This window comes from Propithecus coquereli, unplaced genomic scaffold (genome assembly GCF_000956105.1).
Source record: "Propithecus coquereli isolate 6110/MARCELLA unplaced genomic scaffold, Pcoq_1.0 Scaffold90, whole genome shotgun sequence".
In the NCBI taxonomy this organism is placed as follows: Eukaryota; Metazoa; Chordata; class Mammalia; order Primates; family Indriidae; genus Propithecus; species Propithecus coquereli.
In genome coordinates this window covers 670,714-690,923 of record NW_012155285.1, presented here as the reverse complement: position 1 = coordinate 690,923, position 20,210 = coordinate 670,714, and the positions used below count along the sequence as shown (strand labels likewise).

Genomic DNA, 20,210 nt, shown 5'->3' with positions numbered 1-20,210 from the left:
AAAAGAGGAGCACTGAGCTAGCATAAACAAAGTTGTTTTCAAAGGATGTTCCTCTTCAAGAATCTTCATATCCATTTTGCGGTTAAACTTCCCTCATCCCTGACCAAATAGACAAGAATCAGGCAAGTTCAGGGGGAGGGAACCAATATGGCCAACTAGAGACATCACTTGTCGGATCATCCTGGCTGGAAGGTGGACTGTTGGACGGCGGAGAGCCAAGAGCAGTTGTAGCTCAGGTGTGGATCACAGGGAGAGACAACAGAGACATCTGGGGGGAGGCCACCGAGAAAGACTGCAAAGCTGAGAAAGAAGAAGATAAAGAGTAGGAGATAATGGTATAGACCAAACCCAGAGACGCTTGTACCCCAGTGAAAGGGTAAGGGAGGTTTCCCTCCCACACCTAGAGGCCTCCGGTGAACTGCGGGATACTGCTGTTCCCAGCTGAGCCCACCATGGAGAGCAGGGCTGCTGCAATTTGTGAGTTTCCTGCCTGCTGGCATTTTTCGGGATTGCGTGCTGATGGCTTAGACAGGCGGGCTGGACCTCGTGCTCCCTGGACACGAGAGTGGTGCAGGGAGACTCAGTGGAGAGGTCTCGGTCCTGGACTTGGGTAGTGAGGAAGTCCTCATGGACGTATCCAATGGGAGAGTGTAGAAGGGAGCTGAGGAATGGAGATCTGTGGGTGTCCCCACCCCCACCCCTGCTGGAGAACCACCATATTGGATAGGGGTGTGGCACTCGGAGTGAATTAGACTATTCCCTAGTTCTCATGACAACTGAATGCCTCAGACGCACCAGCTGAACAGGAGTAGTGATCCCTCCCCCCACTTATAACAGGGAGTGCAGGTTGAGCCAGGAAACTCACAGGCAGCTGCTTCTCCCAAGTGGAAGCGTGCCCCTGGCAGAGGCCCCTGTAGATAGAGAGGCCTACCTCACTCTCCTTGGGGTCTCATGGTGGAACAGGGGTGCACAATTGGGGATCCCCCTACCTGCCAATGTTCCGTGGAGATGGCACACTAGTGGGTCAGACACACGGACTGAGTGGTAGTTGGAGAGCTGGTCTTGGGCAGTGAGGGAACTCATGTGGACTGATCTGATGGGAGAGTGCTGTGGAGTTCCATGGAGCAGTGACTAGGGAGGGTGTTCACCTCACCCCACAGAGAAACTGCACTAGTGGACAAGTGTGGAAAGAGCTTGGCCTAGGGCCTTAGCACTCATGTGTTTAGGTCCCTCCCTCTGGAACAGCCTTCCTGGCTTAGAGAGATTGCCTTGAACTTCATACCAAAGACTCCCCCTAGTGTCCAGAAAAGCAAACTCTGACACTCCCTCTTCCCCCAGGCTTTGCAAAACCTTTCAGGCTCTTGAAATCCAGCCATGATCTGTCTTGCTCCTCCCTCCACATCAGGGGGAGTAGAGATAAGGCAACCCTCTGGGAGCTACAGGGTCCCTCCTAAAGCTTGGGGCATTCGTGTACCCCACCTGGGGGACCAGAGATTGCCACAGGCACAAAAGAACATCTCAGCTGCTGGCTTTTCCATGCAAACTTCAATCAATGACAGGGGGAACAACCACATAGCTAAGCATAGCACCTTCAAACTCAAGCAAATAGGGAACAGCTGATTCATACTCATAAGTACCACCCACTATCTCAGAGATTAAGCTGGGGGACCTAATTCACAACACTCTGCTGGGAAAAGGTAAAGACAGCAGGTCAGAGCTAACCAGAGAAATTCACCAAACCTGCTAGAACACCCCATAGGAGACTCAGGACCAGCACTTCTCTCCCTGGCATGGTCAGGTATCAATCTTCAGAAACCCTGAGACAAGCCCATAAGCCAGACCTGGCACCCCCATGTCTCAATTGAGAGGCCAGATGACAAAGAATCAGTGAAAGAACTCCAGAAACATAGAAAATCAAAGTGAAAGGATGCTCCCAAAAGAAAATAATAATTCCTTACCAATAGTTACTAACCAAAATGAAAAGATTGAAATGACAGATGAAGAATTTAAAATATGGATCGAAAGGAAGCTCAATGAAATACAAGAGAAAATAGAAACCTAACATAAAGAAACCACAAAAACAATGGAAGAAATGAATGAAAAATTCAGTAAAGAAATTAAGCTATTAAAAAAATCAAACAGAACTTCTAGAAATGAAAAATTCAGGGAGAGTCATTGCAAAGAGGCAATCAACCTGACATATAGTCATCAGACTGGGTAAAGTAAACATAGAAGAGGCACTCCTACAAGCCATAAGGCAAAAGTATCAGGTGACTTTCAAAGGAAAACACATCAGACTAACTGCAGACTTCTCAACTCAGACCTTATAAGCCAGGAGAGATTGGAGTCCTATGCTCAGTCTTCTCAAACAGAATAATGGCCAGCCTAGAATTACATATCTTGCAAAACTAAGTTTCTTATATGATGGAGAAATAAAGACTTTCTCAGATAAGCAAACACTGAGGGAATTTGACAAGACCAGATTTGCCCTGCAAGAAGTACTTAGAACTGCATTATATACTGATCAGCCCAATAGACAACCACCAGTGTAAAATGATCCAAAAGCTAAAGGTCAAAGCCCAGATACCACAATGAATCAAGAGGTAAAACAAGGCAATAAAGTTCTACTCAACAGGATGAACAGAAATCCACCCCACTTACGAATTCTTTCAATAAATGTGAATGGCTTGAATTCCCCACTGAAGAGGCATAGGCCGGCTGAATGGATAAAAGAAATACAAGCCAAGTGTCTGCTCTCTCCAGGAAACACATCTAACCCACAATGACTCATTCAGACTCAAGGTGAAGGGATGGAAAACAATATTCCATGCAAATGGAAACCAAAAGAAAGCTGGTGGTGCCATTCTCATGTCAGATAACATAGACTTCCAAGCAACAAAAGTAAAGAAAGACAAAGATGGTCATTATATAATGGTGAAGGGAACAATTCCACAAAAAGACATAATAATTTTAAATATTTATGTACCTAACAGAGGTGTGCACAGATTCATAAAGCAAAGCCTACTTGATCTAAACAAAATGATAAATAGCAGCATCAAAATAGTCAGGGACTTCAACACCCCACCGATGGAACTGAACAGATCTGCTAAGCAGAAAATAAACAAAGAGGTAATATATTTAAATGGGACTTAGAACAAATGGGCCTAACAGACATTTACAGAACATTCTACTCTAAAACTACTGAATAAATGTCCTTCTTATCATGGAACATTTTCTAAGATCGATCACATCCTAGGCCACAAAACATGTCTTACAAATTTGGAAAAAAATAGAAATTATACCATGTATCTTCTTAGACCACAGTGGCATAAAATTAGAAATCAACTCCAACAGAAACTCTCAACTTTACCCAAAGTCATGGAAGTTAAACAACCTGCTCCTGAACAATTATTGGGCCAAAGAGGAAATTAAGATGAAAATCAAAAGATTCTTCATACTAAATGACAAAGAGGACACAAGTTATCAAAATCTATAGGATTCAGCAAAAGTAGTGCTAAGAGGAAAATTCATAGCCTTAAATGCCTACATCCAAAAAGAGAAAGATCACAAATCAACAATCTAATGACTCATCTCAAGGAATTGGAAAGGATGAGCAAATCAAACCCAAACACAGCAGAAGAAAAGAAATAACTAAGGTCATAGTAGAACTAAATGAAATTGATAACAAAAGAATTATACAGAAGATTAATGAAACAAAAAGTTGATTCTTTGAAAAGATAAAAAAAATCAACAAGCTTTTTGTTAGATTAACCAGAAACAGAAAAGAAAGGACTATAATAAGTTCAATCAGAAATGAAAATGGAGATATTACAACTGATATCACAGAAATACAAAATATCCTCTCTGAATATAAAAATCTCTATGCATATAAACTTGAAAATGTGGAAGAAATGGACAAATTCTTGGGAACATAGACCTCCCTAGGCTCAATAAAGAAAAAATAGAACTCCTCAACAGACCAATTACAAGCATCAAAATTGAAGCCACAATAAAAAATCTTCCAATAAAATAATGCCTTGGACCAGATGGTTTCACATCTGAATTTTACCAAACCTACCGGGAAGAACTGGTAATTATACTGCAGAAATTACTTCATAACATCAAGAAGGAAGAAATCCTCCCCAACTCATTCTATACAGCCAGTATCGCCTTGATACCAGAGCCAGGAAAGTACACAACAAAAAAGAAAAACTACAGACCAATATCTCTTATGAATATAGATGCAAAAATTCTCAATAAAATCCTAATTGGATTCAACTGCACATCAGCTGCACATCAAAAAAATAATCCACCACAACCAAGTGGGCTTCGTCTTAGGCACGCAAGTATGGTTCAACATAAGCAAATCTATAAATGTCATTCACCCACATAAATAGAAGCAAAAATAAAGACCATATGACCCTCTCAGTAGATGCAAAAAAGCTATTTGACAAAAATTCAGCACCCTATTATGATACGAACTCTTAACAAAATAGACATAGATGAAACATAAACTAAGAATTATAACAGCTGTATGTGACAAACCCACAGCCAACATCACACTGAACAGGGAAAAATTAAAAGCATTCCCATGTAGAAGAACCAGACAAAGTTGCCTGCTGTCATTGTGTGTATTCAACCTAGTGCTGGAATCCTAGCCAGAACGATCAGGCAAGAGAAGGAAATCAAGAGTATCAAAATGGGAAAAGAAGAGGTCATACTATTGCTCTTTGCTGATGATATGATCTCATATCTAGAAGACCCCAAAGAGTCTGTCAAGAGACTCCTGGAATTGATAAATAAATTTAACAAAGTCTCAAGTTGCAACAAAATCAATGTACACAAATCAGTAGTATTTATATATGACAACGACAGTCAAGCTGAGAATCAAATCAAAGGCTCAATTCCATTCACAATAGCAACAAAGAAAGTAAAATACCTGAGAATATATTTAAACAAGAAAGTGAAAGATCTTCACAAAGAGAACTATGAATCACTGAGAGGTAAATTGTAGATGAGGTAAACAAATGGAAAAACATATCATGCTCATGGATTGGCAGAATCAACATTGTTAAAATGTATATACTACCCAAAGTGATTTACACATTCAATGCAATTCTCATTAAAATACCAACATCATTTTTAGAAGATCTAGAAAAAATAATTCTATGCTTTGTATGGAAATAGAAAAGAGTCCTAATAGCCAAATCAACCTTAAGCAAATAGAACAAATCGGGAGATATTGCTTTATCAGACTTCGAGCTATACTACAAGCCTATAGTAACCAAAACAGCATGGTACTGTCACAAGAACAGAGACCTAGACCAATGAATCAGAACAGAGAACCCAGAAACAAAACCATCCTCATAGTACCATCTGATCTTTGACAAAGCAGAAGATAACACACTGGGGAAAAGAATCCCTATTCAATAAATGGTGCTGGGAAAATTGGATAGACACATGTAGAAGACAGACACAGGATTCACAACTCTCACCACTCACAAAAATTAATTCGTGATGGATAATAGACTTAAACCCGAGGCATGAAACTATAAGAATTCTAGAAGAAAATGTTGGAGAAACTCTTATAGATGTTAGCCTAGGCATAGAATTTATGAAGAAGATTCCAAAGGCAATCACAGCAACAGCAAAAATTTATAAATGGGACCTGATTAAATTAAAAAGCTTCTGCATAGCCAAGGAAAGAATCAATAGAAAGAATAGACAAACTACAGAGTGGGAGAAAGTATTTGCATGCTATACCTCCTATAAGGGCCTAATAACTAGAATCTACAATGAACTCAAGCAAATCAGCAAGAAAAAATCAAACAACCCCATTAAAAAGTGTACAAAAGACACGAACAGCAGCTTTTCAAAAGAAGACAGACTAATGGCCAATAAACATTTGAAGAAATGTTCAACTTCTCCAATCATCAGGGAAATGCAAATCAAAACCACAATGAGATATCACCTAACTCCAGTGAGAATGGTTTTTACTTCAAATTCCCACAAACAGATGCTGGCATGGATGTGGAGTGAAAGAAATACATATATACTTATACACTGGGTTATTTATCTCCCAGCTGGCAAATCTTTCCTCGCTTCCCCATTCAGTCTCAGGAGGGTGGGAGGCAGCAATTAATCAGGTGTGGACTTAACAAATACAATGTGAGTCTGTCTGTCTGTCTGTGTGTCTGTCTCTCTCTTTTAATTTTACAGATGGGGGTTGCTCTGTTGCCTAGGGTAGATTTGAACTCCTGGGCTCAAAGAAAAAAAGAAAAATGGGACCGCAAACTAGTACACCTCTATGAAAAGTAATATGGAGATACCTCTACGAACTAAAAGTAGACCTACCATTTGATCCAGTAATCCCAATATTGGGTATTTATCCAAAGGAAAAAACTTTATTTTATCACTTGCACTAAAATGGTTATTGCAGCACAATTCATAATGGCAAAGATGTGGAATTAACCCAGGTGCCTATAAATCCATGAATGGATTAATGAAATGGTATATATATATATATATATATACCATGGAGTAGTACTCAGCCATAAAAAAATGGTGAAGGCTGTAACAAGCTGGATAGAACTAGAGACCATTCTGCTAAGTGAAGTATGGCAAGAATGGAAACACTAACACCACGTGTACTCATTATTAAATTGGAACTAATCAACTAACACTCATGTGCCCATATGGAAGTATAACTCAACAGAAATCAAGCAGATTGGCGAGGAGAGGACAGGATGGATAAATTCACATCTAATGGGTACAACACACACTTTCTGGGTGATGGGCACAATTATAACTTTGACTCAAACTATACAAAAGCAATTCATGTAATCAAAATATTTGTACCCCCATAGTATTCTGAAGTAAAAAAAAAATCAGGCAAGTTTATCTGCACTCACCAATCATTGCAAACACATCCGAGTGGTACACAGACTCTTGATTTTGATGCCCTTTTCTCAGGCCTGATCGATACAAGATGCCTGCTACAGCCAAGCCAAAGTAGGCCCCAAAGGCATGAATGGTCATCGATGCTCCAGTATCAGAGGCCTGAGGAGACAAAGGGCATTTGTGTAAATAGAGGTGAACCTGAGTCTCCTTATAGGAGGAAAGTCAATGAAAGGACTGCTTCATTAGTTAAAAAATAAAGAAATAAAGAGAGAAAGAATGTGTCAGAGAAAGGGGGATAAACCAGGGTAGTAAAATAGAAAAAGTACAGGCTTTGGAGCCACACAGACCGACTTTCAATTCTCCATCAGGTACTTCCTTGCAATGTGACTTTAGACGTATTACTAACTTCTCTGAATATGTTTCTACAACATGGGAAAATATTGCCCACCTAACAGAGTTGTGGTGAGACTTAGATGGGGTAGTGTTTACATAGCGCTAGGTCCTTAGCAAGTTCTCAATACATTCTAGGGTACTTGTCCAGGTGACGGAGCTTCTCCGTGAAATATGTACTGCGCTTGATACAAAACAAAGATGATTTACATTCGCTTGACATTGCAGTTAAAGCTCACTTAATTGCTACTCAAGACTTGAAGCTTCAAAAAGTCATAGGTTTTCGCTGCTCTATGATGACCTGAAAACCAGCTAAGGCCCAAGAGTCATTTAAAGAAATACATTTTAGTTCCCTCTTTAGACATGGTATGGATTTGACCCCAGTTTTCTATGTTTCCTGTCTGTAAAGTTCAGCGTGCCAAACTCTAGACATTTCTCTGTATTTATAGGCAGGAAAATGATACCAATTTATGTATTTAAAAGTTTCAAAGTAGCTCAAATTGAAGAAAAAAGGGTCTACTGGTTGTTGTTCCTTCTCTGACTAAGCATGGACAAACCCAGTCCCCTTGAAGATCTGAACTTGGTTGGAATGAGTCCAACTATTCTCCTAAAATATTTGACCGTTCTAGCAACCTTTAGCCTCCCAGCCACACTTAGTCCTCTCCTAGCTGGGAAATCTTGTCCTGCTTCATCATGTGGTTTCAGGAGGGTGGGAGGCAGCAATTAATCATCCTTGTACTTAACAAATACAACGTGAGTCTGTCTGTCTGTCTGTCTCAGTCTTTTAATTTGACAGATGGGGTCTTGCTATGTTGCCCAGGGTGGATTTGAACTCTTGGGCTCAACAATCCTTTAGCCTCAGCCTCCTGAGTAGCTGGAGCCATCAACTTAGTCTTTTTTTAGCCAACACACATAGTTTACAGATCTTTGTTAATCTGGCCTCCTTACCTTGGTGGCTCCATTTTGTACAGGTCGACTCCTTATACCTTGCTCCAACTGAAGGTTTTCCTTTAGATCATCATTACCAACTAAAGACTGTATACTTGCTGTTACCTTGGGTTAAAGTTCATTCCTCCCCATCGGTTAGTTGAACAACTCATGGGTACCTTTCAGGTCTGGCTTAATTGTTACTTCCTCAGAGAACTACTCTTTGTAGTTAGTCTTCCAGTTACACTTTCTCATAGCTATCCCCCCCACACACATATTTTTCACAGCATGCATTGCAATTTATAATAATATTGATGTATGTGTATTTGTATATTTCGGTGGGTGGGTGGATGCGTAACTACTTGTTTGATTTCTGTCTCCTTCACTAGATCATAAGCTCTAGAAAGACAGGGACCTTCACTATTTTGTTCATCACTGAGTCATCAATACCTAGAAAGCTGTCAAAATATTTGCTATTGAATTAAGTGTTAATAGAAGTCTAAACATAATAACAAAATACTGGAGAGTTCCCAGAAATATTCTATTTATTATCTGGGGGAATTGATGAAAGTTTCATGGAGGGAAGAAATTTGACATAGGCCTTAACAAAAGGCTGTATAAGGCTTTATGTAGGGCTATTCACTTAGTAGTTGAAATATAAACAGGAATTGGTTGTCGATAGGCAATACATCATAATAAAAAAGAATTGTACAGTTAGAAAAATCTGGGTGTGCATTCAGACTCAGGTAAGTCATTTAGCATCTGTGATCACCAGTTTTATTGTGCATTAATGATAATAACAATAATATCTACCATACAATGTTGTGAAGATGAAATGAGATTATGTTTATAAAACCCCTGGTTTACAAAGGCACTCAATAAATGATGGCTATTATTAATACTACTATTTGCTATGGTATCACTCTCACTAAGGTTTTGCCCCCGTGTAGAGTGGGCACCTATTATGAGCGGTGGCCAGAAGTGATGCCCAAAGCTAGGTAAGTATGCATTCTCTAACCCTTACCTGAAATATCTCATCAACCAGATATTCATTGCAAGCAAAGACAGCAATTTCTACAATTGTCATGATCAGCATTTGGACTGGACTCGTTTTTCCCAGGACTGCTCCAAAAGAAATCAGAACCGTGACCGTACTGAAGTCTGCATGTATCATGCTGAGGGGAAAAGAAAGAATAAAGCGAAGTATAATACACACCCCAAACAAAACTGTGAGTTGTGATGAGCTATAGCATCACCACATCCAAAGTGCAAGCCCCTCTCCCACCAGAACGGTACAGAGCCTCCCCCACTTCCTTACCTCTTTTCTCTTCCTTTCACCATATGCTCTTCAGTTGCTCTACTTTTAAATCTTTACTTACCAGTCCTTTATCTCATTTAGAGTTTTACTCTATTTTTGTTGATATGATAAGTGAATTGTTTCTTAGAGGGGTTGTTTACAACAATAAGAACACATGTTTGCATCTGAAAAACAATCTTCAAAAAATAACTAATGGTAGATTTTTGTTCCCTGTAGCTGAGACAGAAGGAATAATGATTTTATGAGAGGAGATTTCTTGTACTCTTAAAGTGAAACCAGAGAAGTTACAGACATGAATGTATGATCCACCTCAGTAGAGCAAGACATTGACATGGATCCTTGGATTTCAAAAATCTTCTGTTGCCTAAGGGAGACAATTTGCCAGCAAGTTCAGAGCTTGGGTGACAATGTACTTGCAGAGAAATATTGATGATTTATATGAAAACACAGTAGTTGAAAAATAAGGAATTATCTTGGTCTATTTGGGCTACTGTAACAAAAGGCCATAAACTAGGTAGCTTACAAACAGCAAAAATTTATTTCTTACAGTTCTGGAGGCTGGAAAGTCTGAGACCAAGACACTAACAGATTTGGTGTCTGGTGAGGGCTTCCTTTCCGGTTCACAGATTTTTTCTTTCAGCTGTCCCCTCCCACAGTGGAAGGGTTAAGGAGTCTCCCTTGGGCCTCTTTTATAAGGACACTAATCCCATTCATGAACTTCCCACCTTCGCGCTCTAGTCACTTCCCAAAGGCTCTGTAAATATCATCACCTTGGGGGTTAAGATTTTAACCTATTAATCTGCGGGGACACAAACATTCAGACTGTAGCAAGAATGCTCACTTTTCGACTCCGATGTGGATTGTCTGTCCATAGCTGTGCAGGACACCTTGCACAATAGTGCCCCACTGGAGGCCCAGAGCAGCGATGAGCAGGTTGATGCCCACACCGCTGAAGCTATATTTCTTCAGGAAGGTCATGAGAAAGCCAATCCCAACAAATACCATAACATGCACATCTTGGAATACTGAAAAATAGCAGAGGCAAAAAAAATCTGCATTAGAAGACCATGACGAAAGTGTTACATCATAGCATACCCATTTGTTAAATGCTACCAAGTTTACGTAAAACACTGCAAAATGAGAACCTTCCCTGGAAAGCAAAAGGCTGGTTCCAAGGCCAAGTTGGCTACTTACCAGCCATGAGACCTTGGCAAGTTATTCAGTAGTTGAGCTTTCTTGGGGAAAACTATGCGCTATCATGTTAATACCGGAGTGCCTTTCATCCCTTCCCTGAGGAATTTTTCATTATTTTCCACCCTGTGAAAGATCTGCAGAGCACATGCTTAGCGTCACTCCCTTTTGCAGACTTTCCCAATACTTCCAGGGAAAATAATATTTCCTCTTGTCATTCACACAGCTTTCTGTATATACTTCAGCTTTATCATTTGTCATGTAGTATTAGCATTTATTTAGCATTCACCACACTGTAATAGTTAATTTGTCAATGGGGTGTTCATTTTCTGCCCCAGAGGGGAAATTTCTTGATTGAAGGGGTTAGGAGACATTCATCTCTCGCTCTCCTGAACCTGGCATGATAGCCTTCATATAGCAAAAGAAGAAATAAATGACTGATGGATGAATGAATAAGTGAATGAACTACAGCCTCTATTTATTAAATGTGTATAATAGCACCAGCCCTGAAAATCTTGCCAGATCATTCTTTGAGTCATATGGGATAATGTCTTTGTTAGCACTTTATAAACCATGAAGCACTGAACAAACATAAAAGCTGTATCCTTTTAAGGAACAAATATTTGACTTAGTGTCAGGGGATATGGGTTCAGGTCCCCCAATTCAATCCCATGATTGTGTGGCCTTGAATGGGTCATTTATTCCTGTGAGCTTCAGTGTTTTCATCTGCAAGACTGAAACAGCCCTATTTCTCAAGGGATTGCTCTGAGTCGGATAACCTGTGTAGGGAATTTGTATGCAGTAAAGTACTATAGAAATAAAACACGTGATCAAATGCAAGATGGTGAAAACATGGGCTCTTCCTTCAAGAAACTTGTAACTTAGCGAAACATATATTTGGACAAACCTTACATGGAATTGGCATTTTTGCATTATAAGTAGTTGAACATTAAAAACGGTCAACTATTGGCAATTTCTTGTGGTTCATTCTAGTAGATACACAAAACAAATTGAGATCAAATTGGGAACAAATGCAAAACCAGGGAAAGAAAATGAAACATTTGAGTGTTTAATTAGCGTTAAGCATTACCGCCAGAGGTTTAAGTGGAAATGGGCATGAGGGAGGACATGCCTAGAAAATACATCCCGGAGGAAACTGACATTAGAGGTCAGTTAATTTGTCCAAAGGGTGGAGTCAGCATTGGAAGTCAGCCTTGATGTCACCGATTTCTCCATTCATCGATCGCTGCAGGAGCGTAATGACAACCAAGGTAGAGCTCTGGCCTCCCAGGCAGGTGGAGACAAGTCACTACCCCTTGGGTCTTTTCCACCTCTGTTGTACCAAGAGGCTCGCGAGGTCATGTGTTTGAGGGTGAGACACTGTGTCTCCCCACATAGGCTTGTCTATGGTAGTGGATGTTGGGATGCACTGCCCAGAACCCCCATTCCCGTAGAAGGACTTGTTCCTCCCCCTTCTCCTGTTGTTGGGAACGCTGCCAGATGACAGCCCCAAGCTGTCTCAATTCTTTCTGGAAATGCTCTTGTTTTGCTCAGGATCACAGCCCTGCCCCAAGAGAGTTCGTACTCAATGACTAATTCACATGGACATCCCTTTGTCTCAGGAAAGGACAATGGCAGCTGCGCAATCCCAGCGTCGGAGCCTCCTGTGGGGTCAGATGAGGACTTCTCTTTCTGTCCAAACCCTTCCCCCTCCCCGGGTGCTGATTCTCATCCTATACTTAATCAGGGACTCCCGGAACTGGGATTTTACCTGACCTGTTGATGGGCATCTACACTTAACATCAACCTATTTCTCTTTGATGTTTGAAATACAGATGACCATATGTATTCATTTTTCTTTACAAATTGTTTTGCTGCCATTTACTTTTTATATGCAAATATTTAATTTAGGTGGTAGGTTAGGTTGGAGGGGAACTTAGAGAATATGCACGACTCTTACTATGATTTTACTAAACCTCACTGGACTCAGTTTTCTCCTCCTTTAAGAAAGGTTTGGATTAGATGATGTCCAAAGTGTCTTCTAGCTCTACAACTTGTTTTCTTTACTTTATTTTGTTTTTTGATTAGGAACCTAAGAGCCAGAGAAGTTAGGTCAATGGTTTATAGTCACAAAGCCAGAATACAAATAAGGACCAAGTTTTACTTACTTTATTTTTAAAAATTACACAAAATTACTTTCCTAAGTATTTTTTCTTTTTTTCTTAGAGTAGTCTTTTTTTTTTTTTCCCCAAAACAGAATCTCTCTCTGTTGCCCAGGCTAGAGTGCCGTGGCGTCATCCTAGCTCACAGCAACCTCAAACTCTTGGGCTCAAGGGATCCTCCTGCCTCAGCCTCCCGAGTAGCTGGGACTACAGGCATGAGCCACCATGCCTGGCTAATTTTTTCTATATATTTTTAGTTGTCCGATTAATTTCTTTCTATTTTTAGTAGAGACAGAGATCTTGCTCTTGCTCAGGCTGGTCTCGAACTCCTGACCTCAAGCAATCCTCCCGTGTCTGCCTCCCAGAGTGCTAGGATTACAGGTGTGACTTAGAGCAGTCTTGTTCCCTTTGTGTAGGGGCCGTCCCTGGGCAAATTGGCTTAAGCCCAGAGTCAGCGAAACTGGGTGTGCTCTCCTTGGCGCCAGAGGTCAATAGGTCTGGACACGGCCTGTTGGACAAACAGAACTATTCCTCATGACAGATAGCTTTATGATAGATAACCAAGCGCCTGGGGTCTTGCAAACAAGCCAAGGCATCTCATTGTCCTGCATACGGTAATGAGATAAAGAAGTTAAGATACAAGAAGTTAAGATGCAAACGCCTGCTTCCCTTAAGCAATCGTCTGGAAGGAATGAAAATGTGTTTCCTCAAGACGCCCAAGGTAGTCACGTACCAGGAAGTAGCTGCCGGACATAGAAAAAGTATATAATAAAGCGACTGGTAGAATTGTCTACTGCAGTCTTGTATGTCCTTGTGTGTGTCTGTATGTTTCTTTCTGTGTCCATCCCCCGTTCTGCAATCCGGGCCGCAACACTTTGTAATCTACTGATTTTAAAGTTTGCAGTCATCAACTCAATTTAAAAAGTTTCATAAAATTTAGTTTCACACAGGGACTAATTATTCTTCATATTCCATCCCCCCTTTCCTTTGATGAAAAAGCAGACGTTTCATAGGGGAGGGAGGAGGAATTTCATGTATTAATTGTGCTTCAATATATTTTTTTTTTGGTCTTTTTTTCTCTTCTGTGATCTAATTGTTGTTACTATTTTTCGCCACAAGGGGGCCTAAGAACCTAATCTATTTAAGTTGCTGGAGAGAGCTTACAAAGTTGTGAAGGCTGTGTAGACAGATCTTGATTCTGTATGAAATGTATGAATAAAAATGTTTATAAATGTTTATAAACAACTATGTATTATCTTTCATCCTGTTTTAATGGTTTGTGGGTGGAGGCCAGGGAGAAGGCTACAAGTTTAGTTTTGCAGTGCAAGGCTCTGACATTGAAGAAATAAAATATCCACTTTGTAGAGATAAAAGGGATATTTTTAGGGATTTGCACTTTGGGGAAGTCTTCCAACAGGTTTTAGGGATTTTCAACACTTGTCTAAATCACTGATTCTCAACATGGGTGATTTTAGCCCCCAGAGTACATTGGACAAAGTCTGGAGAGGCTTTTGGTTGTTGCAATTTGAGGGCTGAGGTGGTCTGCTACGTCCTGAGAGCAGAGCCTAGCCAAGCTGCCGAACGTCCTACAGTGCAGGGGCAGCTTCCCACAGGATATTATCTGGCGCCAAATGTCAACGTGCTGCTGTTGAGAAAGCTCCCCCTTAGTCAAACTATGCTTTTCAGAATTCAGTGTACTATAAAATTGTTCTTTTCTTTACACATTTTGGACCAAAGGAGAAAATGCTCGCATGATATCACTTAAGAATTCCTGCCTAGCAGGAATTTCACTCTTTGTTTTGAGCCACAATAGTGGGGGATGGAACCAGGTGCCCAGTTTCTTCTTGTTCCCATCTCCCATTTCTTGTTGTTCCCTGAGATCATAGTAACACTGTTTTCATTTCACAAATTTTCCTGAAAATTGCTAACAGAAAATGAATGGGGATACTGAAAAATATAAAAGTGAAGAAATTTGAAGGCACTAGAATCCTACAGTGCTCTTACAATTCCCGCCTCCTGGGCTGGATAAATTTTGTCCTTTACATTTTAGGGAAGCATCATACTAAACAAGAACACGGTGTGAGGCCCATGACAGTTAGTAATTCATATTCCATTTGAATTGCTTACTAGCTGTGTGCCCTTGGATAACCAACAGATCTCCCTGAACCTCAGTTTCCTCATCTGTAAAATGGGAATAATTTCATTTCATAAGTCTCCACGAGGGCATGGATTTTGTCTTACTTACTTCCTCACGTCTCCAGTACCTGGAACAGAGTAGATATTAAATAAATACAGAAAAAACACATACAACTCTAGTGTAGACATAACACGCAGTAAGCTCTTATGTTTCAGTATTGGTATGTGTTAAGAAGATTATCAAATTCAGGATCCATCCTAAGGGAGGCCACAATATTTAGCCATTTTCAAATAGCCAAACCTGTTTCTTCCTCTACTAGTTGATGATGTACATGGAAAAATCTCATGTTATCGGCTGTGTAAAGATATGTTTCATCTACATAGGAGAGACTTTAAGCTCACAGTGCTGTATCTTGGAAATCTTCAGCAGTTGCTTTGAACTCTACAATTCATTCGGAATATGGCAAAATAAGATCACTCGCCTTGTTATTTCCACTGAGTAAAGTCATTATCCCACAAAGAATATATTCTTGCCTTTTAAAAGTTGACTGATGTTAGTGGAAACCAATTCGTATTTTGACAAATCTGTTGGCCGCAATAAGGTCATACAGACAGACCTAGCCTAAATTCCTACCTGCTAAACAACACTGCACACATAATGTAGTGGTTAAAGCACAGGTTTTGAAGGCAATCAAGCAGGGCTGGAATTTATTTACTAAACATTTGACTTTGGGCAAATTGCTTAATCTCTCTAAACCCCAACTTTATCATAGGTATGATAAAGTTCTTCTTAACATGCATGTTCTAAGGGTTGGTTTGAGGATTAGAAAATGAATGCAAGGTAAATTAGCACGGTGTCTTGGACAAATTAATAACATCATTATAATCAGTGATTTTATCATACTTTAAAATTTGTGCTACTTTGCTGCTAAAAAGAAATTTGAATTTGACATTGGAAACCAGAACCTGCCAGGATGCAATTATCATCATCATCATCCCTTTCATTAGTATAAGTAAGGTTTAAATGATTTTGTTATTTCTGTTCTATTTTACTTCCACATTTAGCTTGTAATAGAATATCTTTCAAGCCCTGATAACTGAATGTGTTTAAAATGCAACTGATTATTCTAACTCACCCTCTACTGCCAAAAACAAAATTAAAATTAAACAAAGCCGTCCTTTTTCTCTATTTCCTGTATGTATCTGCTGCCTAGAATGTCCTCTTCACCCCACACCCAACACTTGTTTACCTGGCAAACTTGCAGACACCTTTTAACAATCTTCTGCACAGTGTTATTGGACACAGGTGTTACATTGTGCATAGTCTTCTTATTTTATTTAATTTATATGTTTGTCTATTTAATGTCTTTGTGTGCTCACTTATCATTTATTCAAACAGACTGTTAATGGAAACAGTGAATGAAAGTCTTAAGGTAGGAATCATCAGGTGGCTTGTCTTTGATAGAGTCCAGCAGGAAGTCTGGCACCTGGTGCTTTTTAGGAAATGCCTCGGTTATTCATGAATAAATGGATCACAGGTGAGGGCTACTGAGAATTTGTCTAATTGGGACTACAAAGCTCTGAATCAGAAAAATTGTGGTTTTAGACTAACTAGTGAAAATCGCCAAGCTCACTCTCCAATTAGAGATTGATTGGCTTTCTTATTTCATTTTGTTTTGGTTGTTAATGGTTCAAGGCTGGAAAAGTAAGTTTGTTATACATGTAACTTTTTGGTCTTAGTGAGTTCTAGTCTTTTGAACCCTTGTTTTGAACCATGAGTCAGAACCAGTCTGAACTCACGTTTTCTGAGAGAATAGTATCTTTAGGGTGGAATCTTCCCTCCCCACTCCAAATATTTTATTTTCACATATTTTAAATATTTAGAAAAGCTAATACAATGAATATTTATGTACTATTTACCTAGCTTTATCAATTATTATTTTTCATATTTGCTTTCTCTCCTTTTCTATGTGTATGTGAATATGTATATTATGTATACATATATAATAAATATTTTTATATATGTGTGTGTATATATATTCTCCTAAGCCATTTGAAAGTAAGGTGACAGTTTGTCCCAAACTACGTTAACACAAACCTCCTAGTGAAGGACATTCCAAACAGCCTCAAAATTATCATTACGACCAAGAAAATGCGACATCAGTACATAATAGTATGTAATACAGAATTATATTCAAATTACTCCAACTATCCCCAAACTGTCCTTTTACAGAATTTTTTGATTCATTATCCATTCAAGTTTCATACATTTTCTTTCTTGGTCGTGTGTCTTTGGACTCCTTTCATTTAGAGCAGTTTCCCTCATGCTTTTTATTGGTGGTGTTGCTTTGTCTTTTATGCAGAATGACCTACAATTTGGATTTGTTTATTTCACCATGATTAGAATCAGATGGTATTGGGTACTTCCCATCGGATCATAGCTAGAGGCACATAATTTGTTTTTCCTGTTACTATTAATGGCAAGTTCGATTACTTGGTTAAGATTGTGCTGCTAGATCTCTCCATTATAAATGTACCTTTTACCCTGTAAGTAACAAGTAATCTTTGGGGGATTATTTCAGACCATGAGAATCTGATGTTCTCCAATAATTTTTCACCCAGTGGTTTTAGCATCCATTGATAAACCTTTGCTAGAGTGAATTATGACATTGGTAATTTCAAAATTATAATTTTCTATATCTATCACTGTACTTCTTTTTATTTACTAGCTGGCATCCTTCTGTAAAGAAGAGCTTCTCCCTTCTCCCCTTTCTCCACCCCCCCCCCTTTCTTTTGAGACAGAGTCTCACTGAGTCACTCTGGGTAGAGTGCTGTCGCATCATCATAGCTCACAGCAACCTCAAACTCCTCGGCTCAAGCGATCCTCCTGCCTCAGCCTCCTGAGTAGCTGGGACTACAGAGGTGCGCCATAATGCCCAGTTAGTTTCCCTATTTTTTGTAGAGATGGACTCTTGCTCTTGCTCGGGATGGTTTCCTCAGCTCAAGCAAGCCTCCCTCCTCAGCCTCCCAGAGCTCTAGGATTACAGGCATGAGCCACCATGCCCGGCCCCTTTCTCCCTTTTGTGGGGTGTTTCTATGGGCTTATTGAATCCATTTTTCTTTACTTCAATTTATATTACCATCATATTATTATTATCTTTAGCGCTCCATTTATTCCTAATTTTGCCAGTGGGTGCCCCTTCAAGAAGAATCCTGTGTTCCTTTAACATGATCCCATTAGTCTTTAAGCACTTGGCTTACCTTGTGCTTTCTTTCTCCCGACCTGTAATTAGCAGTTTCCCCAATGAGCCCCTGACTGTGAGGGTTGGGTCCTAGTCATGCCCAGTGCTCCCATTCTTTTTTAAATAGACAGAGCTATTCAATTCAAAGGCAGCTTATGAGTTCTGCTAGAAACTGGTATCTTATTCTTAGGTCATATATTATAGACGGTATATTAATTCAGGAACAATAGCAATTCTAGGTAACAGAATGGCAGCAATGAATTTCCTAGGAATTGCTTGCACTGCACAAATCAGTTACCATTTGCCTGTAACATGAAGATTTGCTGAATCTTTCAGTGGAAAATAAACTGAATAAATATAGGGACAGATTCTTAAATGTAGATTTTCAAAATAAATTATGGTACTTAATTCATTTATAGTGTAGAATGTCATAAAATAATTTTGAGCGCTGGGCAGATCCTTTGCCAGCTTACCTATATATCCTCAGTCCTAAAAGTGGGATCCGGAGATCTCTGGGTGTCTTGGAGACATTTTCAGGGAGTCTGAGAGGTTATAACTATTTTCATGATAATTCTAAGATGTTATTTTCTTTTCCACCGTCATGATATTTACACAGATGGTGAGAAACAATGGTATGTAAAACTGCTGGCACTTGAGCATAGATGAAAGCAGCAGCATCAAACTGTAGCAGTCATCGTGGTTCTTCAACACCATAACTTGCAGGGAAAAAAGTCAGTTTTACTTAAGAAATCCTAGATGAAGCAGTAAAAATTGTTAATTTTATTAACTATCGACCCCCTCGTACGTGTCTTCTCAATATGTATGAATCAGCATGATGAAAAGCAAATATACATAAAGCACTAGTGAAAAGTGATGGCATCTCAGAATGAAAGTACTTTTGTGATTGGTTGAGTTGAAAACTGAGCAAGCAACTTTCTAGTGGAATTCCATGTCGCTTGACAGAAAGCCTGACATATAAATTGTGGTTTCTCAGATATGGGTATTTGGCAGACATTTTCCAAAAAATGCATGGAATGAGGCATCACTCAATTAAAAGAACTGACAATATTTATTGTCATGATACATTCTGAGTTTTTAAATAATTAGAATTTTAGAAAATTTGTGTCTGCCTGCAAGCTTGTCAACTTCCTGGTACTTCACAAGGCTTTTCTGGCAAGACTGTTGGTAATATTAGCAAATATCCTTTTTCAATATTGTGTAACGAAAATGTGTCAACATTTGAAAGATCTGTGTTCTCAGTGAATCAATATTTTTCAAATGAACAATGCACGGTATTACAAAATCTCATATGGGTAAGCAATCCCTTCAAATTGCAAGACAGACTAAAGGATTTTACAAAAAGATCACTGATATTGTTTTAATGTCGCTTAGATATTAAAGATCTAGCATCTGTAGAGTCTGTAATAAAATGTAAACAGTCCTAAAAGGGGATTTTTTTTACAATTCTAGTTTTCTCCAGTTTGTCTACACGATAGTAAGGATAAATTGACAGTCATGGTCAAGCTTCAGTGCTTGTTAGATTATTTGTCTCAACAGAGCAACCAACACTTTGTTAGGTTTCACGAAAGCCAAAAACCATAGAGTATAGCTAGTTTCTCAAATGAGTATCTCAGGGTTCATTCATGACCTGAGACATGATATTCACATATGCACACACTTTGATGATTGTGCCTAGGGATGTGTGCAGCTCCAAGGGTTGTGTAGCATCATTTCTTTTTCTACTATTGAAAAAAAGCATAGCGAAATACAAGTGAGAGGAATAGAGAATAAACTTGTATCCATTTTAATTGACTTAAAATATAAGTTAACACTTGAAGATCGTTTCCTAACAATGAATACTAACAATCTGCTCTCCAATGACTTATGCAGTTACTCAAACTTTGTGTGAGTCAATTGTTTAAAACCTAGGGTCATTATATATAT

General features: G+C 39.3%; 1 protein-coding gene across 1 annotated transcript in view; it reads right to left on the bottom strand.

Annotated features, from left to right (window-relative positions):
• RHAG (Rh-associated glycoprotein) overlaps positions 1–20,210 on the bottom strand; it is a 30,881-nt gene that overhangs the window by 7,895 nt on the left and 2,776 nt on the right. The window contains exons 2-4 of the mRNA XM_012664667.1: positions 10,377–10,560; positions 9,242–9,392; positions 6,912–7,059 (exon numbers count right to left, since the gene is read on the bottom strand). Of these exons, the coding sequence (XP_012520121.1) occupies positions 6,912–7,059; positions 9,242–9,392; positions 10,377–10,560 (483 nt within the window). The remainder of the gene's footprint in view (positions 1–6,911; positions 7,060–9,241; positions 9,393–10,376; positions 10,561–20,210) is intronic.